We start from the raw sequence: 18331 nt of genomic DNA on the forward strand, positions 1-18331 counted from the left end.
ATACCAACTGGTGCCTATATACCACGATAAAGATATTGTAGATAAGTTGTGGCACACCACCATCAAAGAGCCCCGTATACTAGAATGGTATGAGGAAGTTTGGGTAGATTTGGAAGGAGATGGTGGGTGCATATATCTAACGTGTACCCCAGATGAATATGCCCGGAGAGGTGAGAGTTTAAGGGGGGTGTGCAGAGCATGGATGCCCATCAAAGGGACTCCCGCATGGGATGAGGTGGTGATGGACGAGGCAGAATGTAGGAGAATAGAAGATTTAAAGAATTCGTTACTTTAGTAACGAAAGGGGGGAAATGTAGGGGAGGACTGGTCCAAGAGACCCCCCTGGCCTACGCTTTCTCCCCAGGTGAGGACTATGGGTCCTTTGGGCGTCCCCTCATGCCACCCGGGCCCAGGTGGTGGAGGGTTCACCCACTGGAGACATTGCCCGCACGTATTAATTGCCCACACGTATTGAAATTTAGCTAGGCCTAGAAACCATTTTGTCTGGTAAAGATGGTGTGAGCTCGGCGCACTGTGGCGCGGCCCCCACCCTTGGAGGGTTTCAGTCATCCTTGTTGCCGCAGTACCCTGGCAGATCCGCTGCGAGCACGTTCCCACGAACGAGACGGACATGAGCTAGTATAATACATTAACATTGTAACAGTTCACCTCCCGCAGTGTATTATCGCTCCCAGCATGACCCGGCCAGCAGGCCTAGGCAAATGAAAAGAACAGTAAAATGGTCGTTAGATGACAGACAATCTTTGTATATTAATGTTGAGACTACTTGCAAAGGATGCGTTTCTTCCATAAAATCCCTTATATTACAAAAGCCTGTAAGATGTAGAATTACAAGAGATCATGCCCCCATGATATAAGCGATGGTGAGCATATACCATTGCAGTTGGATACTAATAATAACGGCACGCACCAGGAATCTGTCTGTTACGTGTATGACTGGAAAACGTACACCCCATGGGCTCGTGCCATAACTGAACTAACGCTGCTAGAGGACACAAGAAAACAATGTAAACCATACAAAGGGCCCATGTGAAGAATGCATGAGAAGGTGCATGTCTAGGCCCCACATGCGCCACCACCATCACGAACAAGCGGCGGGTTACTTTCTATGTTCTCCACCAACCCTAACTCTACCTCACTTACTGCAAATATATATATATATATGCATATAACTAAATACTGCACGTGTTAAAACATAATGTATGAATAAGGTACTCAGACTGGGTATAATCAAGACACATCCAGCAAAGTTTAAATACATGTTTTGTAATGTTTTAAATAAGTATTATAGAGTGTTCAAATGTTTGTGATGTCTTTACCTAAATTGGCAACACACGAGGGAGATACCTTTGTGAAAATACGCGCAAGGCCATTCCCCCTCCCACCCCGCGAGGGCTGCCAAGGCATGAGAGCAGAGACCGCGCCGCGCTGCTTTACCTCCCCCAACCAGACTGGAGCCGCTTCAAAGACTTGTAACCCCCTCTGTAGAACCCAAGGCCGCCACCCGCCACCTGCATTATTTACAGCGCAGCAGTAAACCTCTGCCTGAACACACGCACCCCCTCGTAAACCTCGCAACCCACCGGACCATCCTAGACTTATGGCCCTGTGCAATCAGGACACCCAACACTTTGACAACACACAGCGAAACATACATTACAACTTCTAACAAGGCAGTAAGACATGTACCGCCCGTCCCAGGCCCTGAAGCTTAGCCCCTCGACCTATGGCCCAGGTCAACAGGACACTGGTAACCATGTCCTGACGTATTACCTCCAGACCCCTTACAAGGTACATTCCTCCTGTGTTGCATTAACCTGTAGTATAACCTATTGGAAGATTTACTAAAGAAGATAATACTGAAACGAGTGAATGACTGCGGTGTGCATGGCCTAGGGCAAATAAGTCAGGAAAGGACATTCATCTCGGACATTGGCCGTGATGGCATGACAACACCAGCCGGATGAACTCCGCCACCCTGCCAGGCCCAGCCCAACCCACGAGGCTGACCAGTGACGTCTTCCAGCCAAAGCCAACCACATCACAGCAGCACCTATAGTTAGTCGTCGCCACCCAATCCCCTTGAACTTGTGCCCCCTATAGTATGTAGGTTCTTATGACGTTTTTTGTAAATATATACGCCTGTCTTTGCTATTGTCAGACAGAGCGCTCTCGGAGTTTTGCAGAGTTCTTTGCATGCCCTATTCTGATTGATAAACTCCCATTTACGCTCACCCGCACTCTGTCTTGGCCTTATTCCCATCTTGGGAGAGTCCTTCATTGTCTCTCATTGCGGGGAGGATCGTGCTGTGTGGGGACGCTTGCCTTCAGAATATGTACAGAAGGGGGCAGTGGAGGATAGTGGCACCATGGGTAGGAGAGGGGAGACCAGGAGATGAGTAGACAATGGTAGACCCCACGGTACACCCTGCAGTGGGAATACGGGGAAATGTCAGCGGATGTGGAGAACAGATTCCAAACCAAATAAGGCAGACAGCAAAATAGGAGCCTGACGATGGCAGGCTCCAGCGAATCAGATGCTGGTCACACCTAAGAGTCGGATTGTTTAAATGTGGGGTGGGCAGGGGATTCGAGTAAAGGGGGGTGGTTGGGGTGATTATGTTTTTCCTTCTCTCTCTTCCCAGGTGTGTTCTCTTGGTAAGGGGGCGGGGAATGAAAATTAAAAAATCTGTCATGGTGAGCAGTGTAATCAGTAAATGTGTATCTGTGTATTATTGTAATTTAACCATGATGTTTCACCAATAAAACTAATTTGAAAAAAAAAATACAATCTTAAATTCCAGTAGAGATCCCTTTTGCAGGGTGGAGAGATAAAAACAGCTCTGTTCCCCAACTTTTTGTGTCCCAGACCACTTAGGACGCAATAAAACTTGCCTTAGCTGGCAATTAGCTCTTGGAATGTGCAAAGCTAATCTCAACACAGGACCCCTCTTGACGTCACAGCCAGAAACAGGCACAGGCCCAGATTTCGAGGGGGGAGTTAACTGCCCTTTGTGTAATTTGGGAAAATTGGTTTATCATCATGTAATATCCATAATATTCATCCCACAATAGTCATTTTGAGAGTTCTGAAAAGGTGGCAAGCAAAATGATTTTTGTGGGACACACAAAAATGTTTTTTGTGGGACCTACACAACTCAAGTTATTTATGAAAACATCATGGGGCCCTCCGTGTGTATTTGAGAGCTATAGAAATTTGAGAAAATATGCAAAATATGATCCATATTCTGCCCACCAAGCGCCATATTTTTCATTGATATAATCCTGGAGTGAATGTAGGAAAACGGTAGCTCCACACAGCAATAACCTACAAACTTCTAAGTCGGATCATTGGACTCACAGTGAAATATAGTGTTAAAGAAATGCCTTCATATATGTCAAAGTATGAAAATGAAGGGCACTTGTAATGCAGTAAGATTTCTATGTCCCCGAATCAGACCAAGCCCCCTGTCGAAGGAAGATGATGGATAGGTCTCCTCCCCCAGCCAGTCCAAAGCACTCCCACATTTCCTGGACCTATCGGCACGCAGATAGGTGCAGAGGATTGAACATTATCCAATCCCATCTGCGGGAACTCCGACACATTAATGATGTCATTTACCCTATAACTAGGTAACTCCACCTCAAATCGGGACTCTTGCCACTAACCCCAGAGGTGATCTACATGGCAAAATCTGGAGCAACATCCAAGCAGTGAGGCCTAAATATTGCAGAGGAATCAGGAGATCTAGTAGCTGCCTAGGGACCCTTTAGAGAAAAGAGCCAATCCTTGGCTGACCCAATAGGCTGTCCCAGCAGTGGTGCTCTGATATTCCCCTGATGTCCAGTCCAGCCCTCTCCTGTAAGTAGCAATAACCCCAGCCCTAAATTGCATAAGCCCTTTATTCTTGTAGCATTGCATTCTATATTCCCCCACTGAAAACCCCCAAATGCCAGTGCATTTTAGACGTCTCCCCATTAAAGAATCTCTTTTTGCCTGTGTATGTTAGCAAATCCTTATGGAAAAACCCCTCATTTGTCTGTGTAAATCCTTAGTGTATTTCTGTAAGTAAATTAATTATTTTCCATATTTATTTCACAGGATTTGCATGGTGGGAATTCGAAACCCACCATCTTATCCCAGTGCCTAGTGATTGCTATGTTATAAAGTATTGCTCAAAGGAATTAATCCCATTGTGATCTGAGAAACTAATTTACCCCTATGTTTAAATTGTGCACTGCTAAACGAATTTCCATTTGCAACTGTAATTCCTCTTTGTCTCTGTTATCCTAACCCAAAACCGGTTTGCCTCGTGTGAGCTACCCCCTTTCCCAGAGCCTACCTGCCATTTGCATTTTCTTTTCCAGTGAAATTGAGCTTAACATCCCAAAAAACGATTTTTACCCTTCGGTTCCTCTTTCCCTATTGTGGTCAAACAATGTTTTCCCTTTGTATTCCCTTTCCATTGCCCATGTGTTGAATATCCTAAAACCGATGTTCTCCTTATTCCTTATGTGCTGACTAGTATCCCCTAAAAGTCCTGCGCGTATTTCTAAACATGAGCAAGCAAGTTCCCTGTTTTCTATCTCTTTCCCATAGCAGTGGTGAGAAATAATTCAAGACCCACTACTTCCAATTGTGCTAAAAAAACAGATTTCGCCCTGCTTTGCTGGCTCCCCATATTGTTTCTGGGGGCACCACACCAAAACCGATATTCCCCCTGTATTCTTACTCCCTGCGCCTGCCTTCCATTCAAAGGAAATCATTGATGTTTGGGGTTTGAATGTCACAGGGGGGAGTGCTTAACCATAAGTGCTATCATTGTGTTGAATTGTTCTTTTTCTGTCTGTTCTGCCATTAAAAAAGTAGTAATTGTGACTGTAAATCTTAACCTGGTCGTTTTACAGAGATCATTGCAGTTTGTGTTGCCACAACATTGGTGGCTGTTGTAATTGGTTGATCCTTGTTTGACATTAAATAATACATTAATGAATATTTTATTGATACACACCAGCCCGGTTACTAGTCCATTGTGACACGGGGTGTTGGTGGAGGTTGGGTGTGAGACGGGGTGGAGGCCTTCTTAAAAAAAGTATCCGAGGTAAATCTTAAAGCGTTTTTATTGTGCGCCACATTCATTGTAGGGGAAGGAAATCCCTGACTTACTTGTGCCGTGGAATATATTGTGACAACTGTTACTGAGTAAGTAAACATCATTAAAAATATCAAATCCCTAACATATTTTGTTGTTTTCTCTTTTGAAGGACTGTAGCGCAAGATGTTTTTCAGGTGGTGGGTTAGGTGCCAGAATCCCTGTTCTTTACTCCCAGAAATCTACCTGGCTGTCTCCAGAAGCACCTAACTCCAATCACACAAGGCACAAAACCAAAGGCCAGAATTCAACTCTCTCACCCCAACTGCCATGAATCACCAGTTGTTGAGGCTTCAGCAGAACTTTGGTTTCAGAGTGATGCTGCAACCCTGCAAGGGGTTCTTCACAATGAAACGTGGAGCAGGAAAGATAGAAGGTAAAGTGTGAGGATTCCTCAAAGTGCCCACTTGGCTCGGTGTACTGTCTAAAGGGGGTGTAGCAGCTGCAGGAAAGTGAAGAGAAGCATGCTGAAAGTGAAAAAAGGGTGTTTGGGTGGGAGGAGAAGATTGACAGTTCGAAAACACTTCATTCTTAATGTTGCAATATCCCTGGCCTCTTTTGTAAGGATATCTGCCCGAGGTCCTCACACACCTTTGAGCTAAATGATGGCACCATGGCAAAATCAGGCATGCAGTATTCATCTAAATTTGAAGGGCTGTCTTTCCAGGATAATACCTGTAAGGGATTAGCATACACAAAAGGCGAGAGCTGTCCCCATAGTGGTTGTCCTAGAAGAAGTTACTACCTAACCAATTAACAGATACTTACACCACAAAAGAGAGGAAGGGAGAGACAGAGGCTGTCGTTCTGGAATAAAGTGGGTTGACTGCGTTGTGCTGTAGTATTTACAAATTTTACACAATTTGGTATTATTTCTGGGATTTATATCCCATGCTTGCATAGTTTTGAAACAGGTTCTAAAGTCTACCAGAAAACATTTGTTTAGCTTCTTGTGGTGCACAGGCTCTTCATTAAAGGGTGAAATAGACACAATTTCTAGGTTATGAGCTTATCCTTTCAAATAGTCCAACACACAGCTAATTATAATTTTTTCAAAAGAATTATTTTTATTGCAACTTTATTAGTTGCTTGACTGTTCACTCTTGGCAACACGTGTTACCACATGTGGTCTTTTTCAAGGCATTACTATATACAGTTAATTAGCATAATTTCATATAACCATGTACAATCATAAAATACAAATATCAAACATTTAAACGTTCATTGCCATTCCATATCCCAGTTTTGTTAATGGACAGATGTTCAGGGGAGGTTGAGAAATGGAAGCAAATCAAAATAATCAAGTAAAATAATAAAGAAGAAAGTATAGAACTCCACTAGTTATTTTTTATTACTGCTCTAATATCTAATATGAAAGTAATATTGATTAGTTACATTAGTTTACTAAATTCCAACTCAATATTATAATATCTTTATAGATATATACTTAACAAAACTTTCTTTTCTTTTTTCAAATCCTAAATCACCAAATAATCGAGCTAAAGAAAAGTGTCTCACCCACACCCGTGTCACCCTTTGTTAATAAAAGACCATTTATATTCAGTGATGTTAACTACTTATAGTATAACAAAACATATTCATTTTTGCTTTTGTTCAAATTGATTATTTATAGTATCAAGCTGTTCATATTTTTGCAAATATGTTATATCCCACACCTCGTTACTAGCTCCATAACCCTGGTTTGTTAATATAGGTTTCCTGTTTCTTTTGAACTCATCATATCTCTCTCTCTCTCTCATCTATTGTCCTATTAGAGGACTTGCGTGTTCCTGAATATATGTATATATATATAGTCAAATGGTTAATATTGTTGCACAATTTGATTATCATTCATAATAGAATCAATATATTAAGAAACATTTTAGTTACTCTCAGCCCTGATTCAAGCTGTAAAGCAGTCTATTCAATTATGCTCATGCGTCTGCTTAGATAATCCTGATGTTCAGGGCATGTCACAACTATTTTCCTTATTAGGTGTAACTTTGTTTGTGCACAGACGCTGATAAAAATCATCCAGTTATTTAGGATTATCTAAGGAGACGCACCATACTCCGAACAGGACAACACTCTATATCAGGCGAATTGAAATGTATCAACTTCCTTCCTTCTCCGGTTACTACTCCTAGCACCTCTCAGGCTCCTGAAGGTGGTAATTCCCAAACATACAAACCCAAACTCTGAATAAAAAGGATACACCCCAGCAGGGAATGAGACCAGGAGAAAGACTGCAAATTAAGTAAAGGTTTATAAAGTAAAAATAATGCATGCAGAGGACTCTGCTGATCTGAGAGCGCTCTGCCAAATAATACATGAACAGTATAATATAAAGCCAAACCTCGTCATAACATACAGTGAAAAATAACATTGTTCATTGGTGGGCACCTATGGCCCAGTATGTAGCAATATACATCCTCTTTTCCTCCGACAACACCTGAAAATGTTTCTAGACACATCCGATCTATGAAAGTGTCATCATACTGGTGCTTCCCTGCTCCTCCAGAACCATCAAGGAGTACATTGACACCCTCACTCCAGCCTTGGCTGATTTCTGCAATCACTCTTTCGCCACTGGATCCTTCCCCTCTCTCCTCAAGCACTCCCTTGTGCACCCCTGCCTTAAAAAGCATTTTGCCAATCCTACCTGTGCAGCTAACTATCGCCCAATCTCTATCACTCCTTTCCTGGCAAACCTTTGGAAAAGCTGACCATCTCCCAGCTTACACTCCACACTGAATCTTTTGGTTATCTTCATGGCCATCAGCCTGGCTTCAAAGCAGCCAGAAGCATGGAAACTGCTCTCCTGAACACCTGTGACGATCTGCTCACTAATCTGGACTCTAGCCTTCCTTCTGTCCTCATCCTCCTTGACCTTTCCTCTGCCTTTGACACGGTCAATCACGCCATCCTGGTCAAACGAATCCGTGAGTACGTGGGCATCACGTGTCAGGCCCTGGAGTGGTTGACCTTCTTCCTCCTGGACCGACCCTCCCAGGTCCAACTTGGGTCTTTTCTCTCCACCACCTCTCTTGCCACTTGTGTTCCCCAGGGCTCTATCCTCTCACCCAGGCTCTACAATGTCTACTTGGCCCCTTTAGCCCACATGACCTCTACCTTCTGCTCTAACATTCAGTGTTATGCAGATGACACAGCTCTCTTTCAGGCTCCCCTCAGCCTCCTCTTCTCTCTTGCTTATTCCGGACTGTATCTGCAATTCGTATCTGCAATTCAGGATTGGTGCGCCTCCAATGATCTCTGCCTTAATGCCACTAAGAGAGATTCTTCTCATTGGGACACCTGATCCGGCTTTCCCTCTCTCACTCCGGCGGCCCTCTTCCTTTGCTTTCCTTTGAGGCAATAAGCCTTGGTGTCATCTTCGACTCCACACATCACTGACCTTGCCAAGAAGGCCCACTACCAGCTGCACCTCTTCAGAGGTACTCTTCCTTTTCTCACTTTCCCCCAGAAGCTCACTGTCTTGAGAGCCCTGGTTCTCTCTAGGCTGGAAAACTACAACAGCCTCTTTCTCAATCTGCCTTCCTCTACTCTCCCTCCTCCGCAACTAATCCAGAACAGGACTGCAAGACTTGTCCTTGTCCTTGGCCTCAGGCCCAGGGACCGTATCTCTCCAGACCTGATATCTCTCCACTGACTCACGGTGGCTGCAAGGATCAAGTTCAAGACCCTTTACATCGTCCACAAGGCTTTCTGGGGACGGGCCCGTACTGCATCCAACTTTCTCTTCTAAAATACCTTCCTTCTCAAGCGATTCGCTCAGCTACCTCAAACTCTCAGGGTCAGACGCTTTCCAGGCAGAGAGTGGGGGTTATATCTCTGTCCTCTGCAAGTGCCTCCCTCTGGAATTACCTCCCTGCACCCTCTCAAACTTGAGCCGGAGCACCAGAAGTTCCGAAAGCAGCTCAAGACCTTCCCTTTCTCCTCAGCTTTCTCTTTCCCCTGCTGACCTACCGGTCTCCTGTGCCGACTGGCTGCTTGGCTACCCTAAAAGAGATATAAAGTATGTTTCAGATTGACTACCCCTCCATAGAGTTCCTGTATGTAACACAGGATTGGGTGAAGAGCAGCTACTTTTTTGATTAGTAGGGTTATCACTTTGATGGGGACAGTTATTTACACAATGCATTTATTGCAAAACAAAAATCTCTTTAATAATTTTTCATAAAAAAATCTTAACAATATTTTACAACATTTGATCTAATAATCATCAATCATACCTTTCATACAAAATACAACTTCTACAATAACAGGGTTCTACAACTTAGATTTTTTTCAAGAATAACAGTTATTGATGATATGCATATAAGACATAGGAAAAATACATTAGGTTTTCCTTTCTCGGTCGACATATGTTTCGGCCCTTGATGGTGTACCACCTTTGTCTGTGGTGGTCAATAGTATAATTGTTGGGCCATCTTCAGGACATTAATTATTTCTGGGAGGTCAGTTTCGTTCCCCATTGACATAGATTAAATGATCTGTGGTCCATAAACTGTAGTTTAGGACGTCTGAGCTTGAGCTACTGGGTGTAACAATTTGCATCCAGTGTCAGGAACCAGGAAGGACACGTTTCTGTCTGTGTCTTCTGTGCGAGTCTCGAGATAGTGGAGATCAATGGTGAGTGGCCCCACAAATGGAAGCGGCAATACAGAAAAGATTTCTGTGATAGTTTGTCTGCTTGTAGTTGTTAGACCCGTTTCTGGCTGGCAGAGACCGGACCATGTTGCGTCTTATTCCCCCCTTCAACAAAAAATCAGGGAGTACTCAATCATTTATCCCTACCCTCAAAGAGTACTGGGTACCAGGTTCCTCCATGATCAGTCTCCCCTGCACTGCTTACGGGCCTACAGTGCACTTAAGGGCTGTAATTGTTAAGCACAGTCCCCTGCCTCCTTGCACTTACCGAGAGCAACGCTGCCCTGCCTGCACTTACTCAGAGCAATGCTGCACTGATTGCACTCCCCCCCCTTCCCTCTCCCTGGCACTCCCCCTCCTCCCTTTCCCCTGCACTTTATGTTGCAGCACTGGCACAATCTGAATGACACAAGGCCTAGTAAGATCGTTTGTCTTGTCATCCCTCTGTCCCGCCCTTGTATTGTCATGCCTGAAACACTTGTGTACAGTTTGAGAAACTCATGGTGACAACAAGTAAGACAGACACAAGTGATCACAGTTCAAGCGTGTTTATTGAACAATGGAAGTGGCATGCAGGTTGGAAAAACGCCTAATCTAAACCTAAATCTAAAATGGGGACGGGTGTCGACCATCATATGAAAATAAGGCAGTCCTAGTGAAGTCAAGTCAAAGAAAAGGGCATATACTAAGAAAACCTATTGCCAATTCCTTACGCTAAATACAAAGCGTTGTGGGGGTTAAATTTCAAAGAAGTGTTCTCAAAGTCAGGTGGTGGTAGCCTGGGTCTCCCTTCCCCATGATTTGAATATGGGGTAAGGTTGGAGCTTAGTGCTTGTAGCACAGTATGGTGTCAGGCTTCGACAGCACAAAGAAACAGTTCCAATAGTAGTTCTCAGGACCGTTGATGGCCAAGTCTTGTTTCCTTTGAAAGTCTCTTGCCTTAGGGGCCTGATGTATTTCAATAACAAAAACAAAAGTTCCTTTAACAAATCAAAGTTCGTTCTCAACATTTTCTGGGTGATGGGTTCACCCCTGGGTCCCCCTGTTCTGGGCTGACCCCTCTCAATTATAATCCAAAGTTCTGGTAGGGTGACAACTTCACCTCTGGGTTCCCCTCTTCCGGGCTGAGCCTTGCTCACTTGTTTCTTTGCATCTCTTATTCTTTTCTCACTAAACTTTGGGTGATAGCTTAGCTCCTTGGATCTCCCTTGTTCGAGATCGGACCTCTCTCGACTGCCAGTGTTGTGAGGATTAGCTTCACCCCGGATCTCCCTCGTCCGGGCCCGGACCCTTCTTAGTTTCTTAATGTCCTTGTCAAACAATTCAGTAGATTTTCCTTTTCTGGGTTCACTTTAACACTTTGTCGGGACCTTTAGACTTCGTCCCTCTCCTCCGGCATCCCTCCTCTGGGTTCACTATTGCCTTTTCAAAGACTTTCTACTGGTTTCAAATGTTTGCAGGATTCTTGTCCCCTTTCTTTATTCACCATTCGGGATTCACTTCCTTTTCTTTTGGCCAATTTACGGATCAAAGTCTTTCGATTGAACGGGGCTTTTGCTCGATCCACACACATTACCACTGAGTTCCTTTGGCAGCCTTCCTATGGCCCTCTGGTTTCGGTAGTTTCTCTCATATGGGGCTTGACTAGAGTCTCTCGTATTACTGCCCATGTGGTGCCGCTTTCCCTCTGCCGCTAGTCTCCCCTTCACATTTTTAACAGTTCATTCAAAGTTCAATATGGCTTTGTTTCGAAGCTTGCCGCTCTTGCGATTGTCACTCAACACAGCCCGGCTCTTATCGGTTTTCCCTTTGACTCACCGGCTGGATGAACCGCTTGGCTTTTGGGCTTCTGGAGTCAAGGCCAGTACCAAGGGCGCGGGAGTCTCCTCTGCTCCATCTCATCTGCATAGGCTTGCCCTGTGTACCATTGACATCTGCAGCAGGACACTTGTGCTATTGTTCGTGGTCTTAGATTCTCCTCCATGAAGGTTCCGCGGGCCTGGGACGAAAAGGGCAAGGTCACTCCTCTCCTCGCCACCCTCTCGTTTCCCGCTGCCTTTCTCCTTCTCTTGAACTGCTGCATGGTAGCCGTCTCAACGTACTGTCTGCTGTGTATGCCTTTCTCGCATTGCTCCTCTTGTGCTCTCTTGCTCCACCTTTTATTCCTATATGGAAGAGGAAGGGCCATCAGGTGTGCGTGATTAGAATTAATTGCCTGACTTTGCCTGACCTTCATGTCAGGACATGTCAGGTAAACAGCTTTATCACCAGTCCGTAAAACAGTATGCATATCGGAATGTCCTACAGGATAGGATTGGGAAACGGTGCTATTGTAAAAAGTGGGTTGAGTGGTAGACTGAGAACTATGGAATTGGTAGAGTTTGTGAAATGGACGAGAATGACTGGGATGGGAACAGACCTGAGTGAGCCAATATCACGACCCCTCTGTAAGGAAGTATGGTGTAACATTCCCAAATTGACATGATCAATACATCTGAGGGAAATGTGGCAGAAAGTTTGATTGCAATGGCACCTAACTCCAGAGAGACTATGCACGATCTACCCCAACTCTGATGGGAATTGCTGGCGAGGCTGTCAACAGCAGGGGGACTTGAAACACATATGGTGGACATGTCCAGCTCTCACCACCTTCTGGAGGGAAATCATGGTCCAAATGGGGGAAATGGTCCATGGAGCAGAAAACCTGGGAGAAAGGGTCTGGCTGGTGGAAATCGGGGACGCAAAGCAAAGAACGCACACCAAGCGCCAACGGAAAGGAATAATGGTTCTCATTATAGCCGCATGGTTAACAATAGCCCAGCGCTGGAAACAGAACAAACCCCTGACACAACTCCAATGGCTCCAGAAGGTTTGCCACTTCATCTCAATGGAATGGATGACTTGCAAGATACAGGCCATTCTGGAAGAATTCCAGGCAAACTGGGGAACCATATTGCAATACCTACAGAGCGATTATATGCTTCAGTGGTGCCCACACAAGATCCGTATCATGAACATTCTTTGAACTATGAAAATCAAAGCATAAGACTATAAACATGTAGACTGTTTTAGCGGTCCAGAGTTCTGAGGGGACAGAGGGGTGGGGAGGAAGGGAGGTCCTGGGGGGACACCATTCAAAGTGTTTAATCGATGACTCAATTGTACTGTTAATGAAAACCAATACAAATATATATATTAAAAAAAAAGAAATTAGGCTTCTTATTGCCCCATGTGAAGAACAATGGATGAGAGATGTGCTCTGGGCCAGTGATCAAGAGGAACTGTTTTCATCACTACTTCCCATAGTCGGCCGACCGAAGGACCTCGTCTTTTATAGCTTATCTGCTTACGTTGCATATGCCGCAGTCCTGATGTATACCAATGTTTGCACATGACACTGCCTTATGTGTAGAACTTAAATCAGCAATATATTGTGACTTCGAATGTTATGACTGTAGTGTATGCCTATGGACTAATGGTTATTGAGCGCACTGTGACATAGTATGTACACTCATGATTTTGTACTTTGAATTTTTGCAATAAGTAAATACATTAGAAAAAGAAATGAGCCTCATAGTTCATAGAATAATTTATTTTTGATTTACTTATTAAAGCCCACTCAGAGAGATTGCATGCACCAATGTCAAGGATGGAACTCACCGTCTGTTTGTCAGGGTAACATAGATAGTCTGCAATAACAGTTCTGCTGCTCCGGGTTTACAGTGAATTGTACCATCAATTAATTCTCTGCTGATTTTAATGTCCCGTTTCATGAAGAACTTTGAAAAAAATATATTGAAAATGAGATATTAGCATTATCAGGAATGAGAAAATGATAAACATTTATTTACTCACTGTAGTAAATACGCTCTCTCTCCCATCCTTCATACCACTTCCCCTCTTCATCTCGCCCCTTTTCTCGTTTTGCAACTAGCGTCTAGGTGCCTCAGGGTTTAGTGCGCTTTATAAATGTAACAATAAATAAATAGTAAATACTACACTGCTAATCCATTTTTTCTCCATATTCTTTCGAGTTCCGTCGGTTTGAATAGGACCATAGCCTTTTCTGTCCAACAAAAAGATGCTCCCAATTTATTTTGTGATGCACAGCCAGGCGCCTGTGGCCATATTCCTCTTGCGCCACCCTCGGCCCTGCCTGGCAGCCCTTTTTTTCATCCACCTAGGCCTGACTGATGTCTACGTTTTAGCTGGGAAGTTGTGAGGGGAAAAGGAGGAAAAGGGATTATGCGAAGAAGAGCAGTAGTCACCCCTAGAGCCTCTGTGAGGTAGGACATATTTATTGCACAGGATTCGTGAGGACCACCAATGAGGTTCAAACCTTGAGTGCTGATTTTCTTCTTCGTCAACTCCTCATCTGTGAGAGAGTGTTAAAGATCAATCCTGGCAAAAGGGATGTTCAAAATCTCTTCTTGGACATAGTTTTACATTGTATCACCCTTATCCACATCTAGTGGCAAACGTCAACCCCAATTAGCAGGCCCTGAGGGCTGTATTTAAATGATACAAATCTGACTGCATTATGCCCCGCAAACACGTAATAACTTTGATAGGCCCACCTTTTTTTCTTGCCTGTCCTGGGGAAGACAATTCCCAAAGTCCTCCAGCTCTTGCAAGAGTTTCTCGTTGGCAGCTGCCAGGGGGGTGTCCGAATGAGCTTGTCTCCAGCTATCATTGTGAGAAACCTGAAGGTGGGTGTCTCACCCGCTAGTCCCCGGAGAGCTGTCATCCAGGTGACCAGGACACGACCATCGCTATTGGATCCAGTTCCTGGGGGTGGACCAGTGAGGGAGGATCACCTGAATGGGGGTTCTTCGGGGAGTGGAAGTGGGACACTGACGGGTGAGATGCAGTACCCCCTTCCTTATAATACCTTTTCCCATCCTACCCCATAGAATACTTAGAAGCTCTACCTCCCCTTTCCGACACGAACACTTTCTTACACCGTGAAAGACAACGGACTAACACCAGAGCCGTTCACCTGACTTGTCCCAACACAAGGGTCAGGTAATGGACAATAACTACACAAACCTGACACGCCTTTCCCTTCACCACAGTGATAAAAGGCAGAGCACGAGAGCACCCTTTGAGCAAAGAAAAATGCACGAGGAGGCAGCTTTCCCAGGACGGCAGTTCAAACAGAAGAAAGGTGGCGAGACCGGAAAGGACAACAAGGAGGGAATTGCCCTTGCCTTTTTCGAACCAAGCCTGCAAAGCCTCTATGAAAGGAATCATAAGACCGGGAACTACAGCCGACGTGTAGTGTAACAGATGTCCATGGTTCACAGGACCCATCCGCACTGATAACCAAGGCATGGAGGCGCGCTTGCTACAGTGGTACCGTCCTTGACTCCTGAGACAAGAAACGAGGAGGTCAGCACAGCCAGTGAGTCGGAGGAAGAATCAATAGTAAAACCGGACAGACTGTGTTGAGCAAAGGTTGCAAACAGCAACTTATTATGAACAAAGAACTTGGGTGCTACTGAACTTTTAGAACCCGCTGCAGAGTGGTCCGGCGCCACATGGGCGTCCATACGAAAGACTCCGGCTGGTCCCCTTTTCTTGTGAATAACATAATAACAAGAGGCCATGGCAAAGGCCGGCATACAGAGTTAAGGTGGTCATACAAGGGTCGAGCCAAAATCCCTTGTACAATCGAAAGTCCTTAGCCCATTAACAAAGTTGTGACATTGTAAAACTGGCGTGTGCGCCCGCTGAGGGAAAATGCTGTATGAATGATAAATGTGGAAATCCTGACTGGGGCTTGAGAAAAAGCCTGACTGGGGGCTAGAAAAAGCTAGGTGGAAGTGAATCCTGCAAGGTATTAAGAAAAAGTGAACTGTGTTAAAGTGGCAAATGTGAACCCGGCTGAGGGATGCCCGTGAATGAGATCAAACCGTAAGACCCCATAAACATTGTATCGACAAGCGTGAACCCGGCTGAGGGATGTCCGCAATGAACGGTTGTTTAAAAAGACATTGAGACTCTTGAATGCTAAAAGTTGCTGAGATCTTGAACTAAAGGCTGCAGTGAACCCGACTAAGGGAGGCCAACGTTGCAAAAGTATCGGAGCCCGGTTTAAGGAGGATCCACGGGTGAAGGGAAATCACCAGATGGTAAGATAACAGAAATGAACTTTTTGTTTGTTGTTTATAGTGCATCAGGCCCTTTGAGGCAAGAGACTTGACCACCAGAGAAGGCCCTGATAATTTGTAAACAAACTGTAAGCTCGAGCTGAAGAAGCCCAGGAGTGTGAGATGCTCGAGAGTCCCGCCTTGACCCATGCTAAAAACGTGGGGCAGGGAGATCCCAGTTATACCATCCTGACTTATGATTTTGTGAACACTTTTTTCTTTTCTGATGAACACTATCCCACACTATTTTGTAACTTAGCGATAAGGATTGGCAATCTTTTTTTTAGTATTGGCCCTTTTTTATTTGACGTGACGCCACTAGGTCTGCTTATTTTTATTTGATGGTCGTAGCCTGCTCCCATCTTAGATTTACTTTTAAATTAGGCATTTTTATCACCCATTTATACAGTTTTGTAAGCACCCTTGAACTTTCTGTATTTACTGTTGCCATCATGAGTTCCTTACATCATCCAACACCTTTCCTCTTTTTCAAGAGCTGAGGTGGAGGATGCCCCCCTTGAGCATTTGAAGACACCGCGGATGCAGCAATGATGAGCACAAGGGGTTGAGGGCGAGACACCAAGCAGAGGGAGAGACCTGAATCTAATATCCACTCTTCTGATCAATACCAAGGAGGTGTGGGGCTTCTGCTGTAGCCTGATCACCTCCACCAGCTCTTACCTTTGAAGCAGAACACAAGAGTGCTCATTGACCTGGGGAATCAATTAACATCCTCTCTTCTATTCTACACTCACGTAGTGAGGGATTTCTGCCATAGCCTGCCAGCACTTATCTTTGATGCACAACACAAGAGTGCTCATCGTCCAGGGAAACCAAAACTGTGGAGAGTAATCTCTCTCCCACATGTTCAATTTTTAAGAGCCTTAGGACCTGGAATGTCTAGAAAATGAAGGACCCCAATATCCTATCATGTGATTCTCTCCAAAGAAATAATGCTCTGCCTCAGGATTGTTCAAGATACTTCTCCGAAGTACGGGCTGCCCGACGAGTCATATGGAAGTGGGTCTCATCGTATTGGAGGATTAGAAGGGGGAGAAAGTCCCACTCAAAGCAGAGTCAAAGTCCCTTGGGCTGGAGAGGGAGTCATTGGTTAAGATGGGGCACCAAGTGTGATGGAGCTCCTGTTTGTGTGGTTGGACCCCTATGAGTCACAGGTGTTCCAGAATAAACAGCTGGCAAAGAGCCAGGTGCCAAGGTGACATGGTGAGGGACTCAAATGTTGTGTAGGCAGGTAAAACATTCGAGTTGGTGCCAACCACTCTACTCTGGGGGTAACAGTTTCTCTGCTCAGACTGGTGCTAAATGGGGCAAGCTATTAGTAAGTTTCCACTGTACCAGACAGTCCTGCCAGCTCCTGCATGAATGGCTCTGAAATTACCGCATTGTCCTGCTTTTTTCCCAATCTGCCATTTTGTGGACTTACTTGGGCAGGAATGAGGGTCTGCATGATGATTAGGCGCAATCTCCTGCAATAACCGAAGAACCTCAAAGAAAGTACAAGTAACCGCAACAGACCATGGGCCTTTAGGAGCGAGAGTCCTATATTAGCCCCTATTTGCGTGCAGTGATGCCGATGCTTAACCAGTCCCTTCTTAGCCCCCTTTACTGGGAGCCTCAGGCAACAACCCAGTTTCAGCCCATTAACAGGGATACTCTGTGCTACCCCTGATCTTATCCCACTTTATGGGGAACCTTGAGGTTGGCCCGAGATGGGGAACCCAGCGGTTGCCCTCACTAAAACATGGACTGCGAGGGTTCCTCCAAGAACCAGCAACCCTTTGGAAAAGAGTTACTGGGCCAGGATAACAAAGGAAAGGAGGCAATTTCCCTTAATCTTCTCCTACTTGATGGATTTCTGGAGATGCTGTGGAGGAAGATGAGAAAGCAGGTCCCCTCACCTCTGCAGACATTGGGAAAGTGTCCGTAAGTGTCCTAATAATGGCTAATTGCAGCGACTGATGCCTTCAGGCCAGGCTTCGAAACACTACATGACAAACAGACAGACTGTCAAAAAGACACTGTTCTGTCTAAGTAGGCCAGGACAACAGGTTTCACGTCAAGTTTATGCCACAGATCCTCTTCAGGTTAGGTGGGACTAGGAAAGAAGGCAGCACAATATCCTTCGTCTGATGGAACTCCGAAAGGACTTTAGGAAGGAAACTCAGATCACATCTAAGAATCAGAGAATCTGGGAGAACTTCCAGGAATGCAGCCGTGCATAATGACGCTCCAATTTCACCCAGTCTCCTTGCCGGGGTAATGGCCACCAAGAACACTGTTTTCCACATGAGAAACTGGATATCAATGGACTCC

At 45.0% G+C, this 18331-nt stretch overlaps 1 protein-coding gene across 1 annotated transcript in view; it reads right to left on the reverse strand.

Annotated features, from left to right (window-relative positions):
• SPATA4 (spermatogenesis associated 4) overlaps nucleotides 1–18331 on the reverse strand; it is a 392623-nt gene that overhangs the window by 197391 nt on the left and 176901 nt on the right. The window contains exon 3 of the mRNA XM_069631442.1: nucleotides 13506–13624. Within this exon, the coding sequence (XP_069487543.1) occupies nucleotides 13506–13624 (119 nt within the window). The remainder of the gene's footprint in view (nucleotides 1–13505; nucleotides 13625–18331) is intronic.

Source organism: Ambystoma mexicanum, chromosome 6q, assembly GCF_040938575.1.
Source record: "Ambystoma mexicanum isolate Mex_15411 chromosome 6q, UKY_AmexF1_1, whole genome shotgun sequence".
Classification (NCBI taxonomy): domain Eukaryota; kingdom Metazoa; phylum Chordata; class Amphibia; order Caudata; family Ambystomatidae; genus Ambystoma; species Ambystoma mexicanum.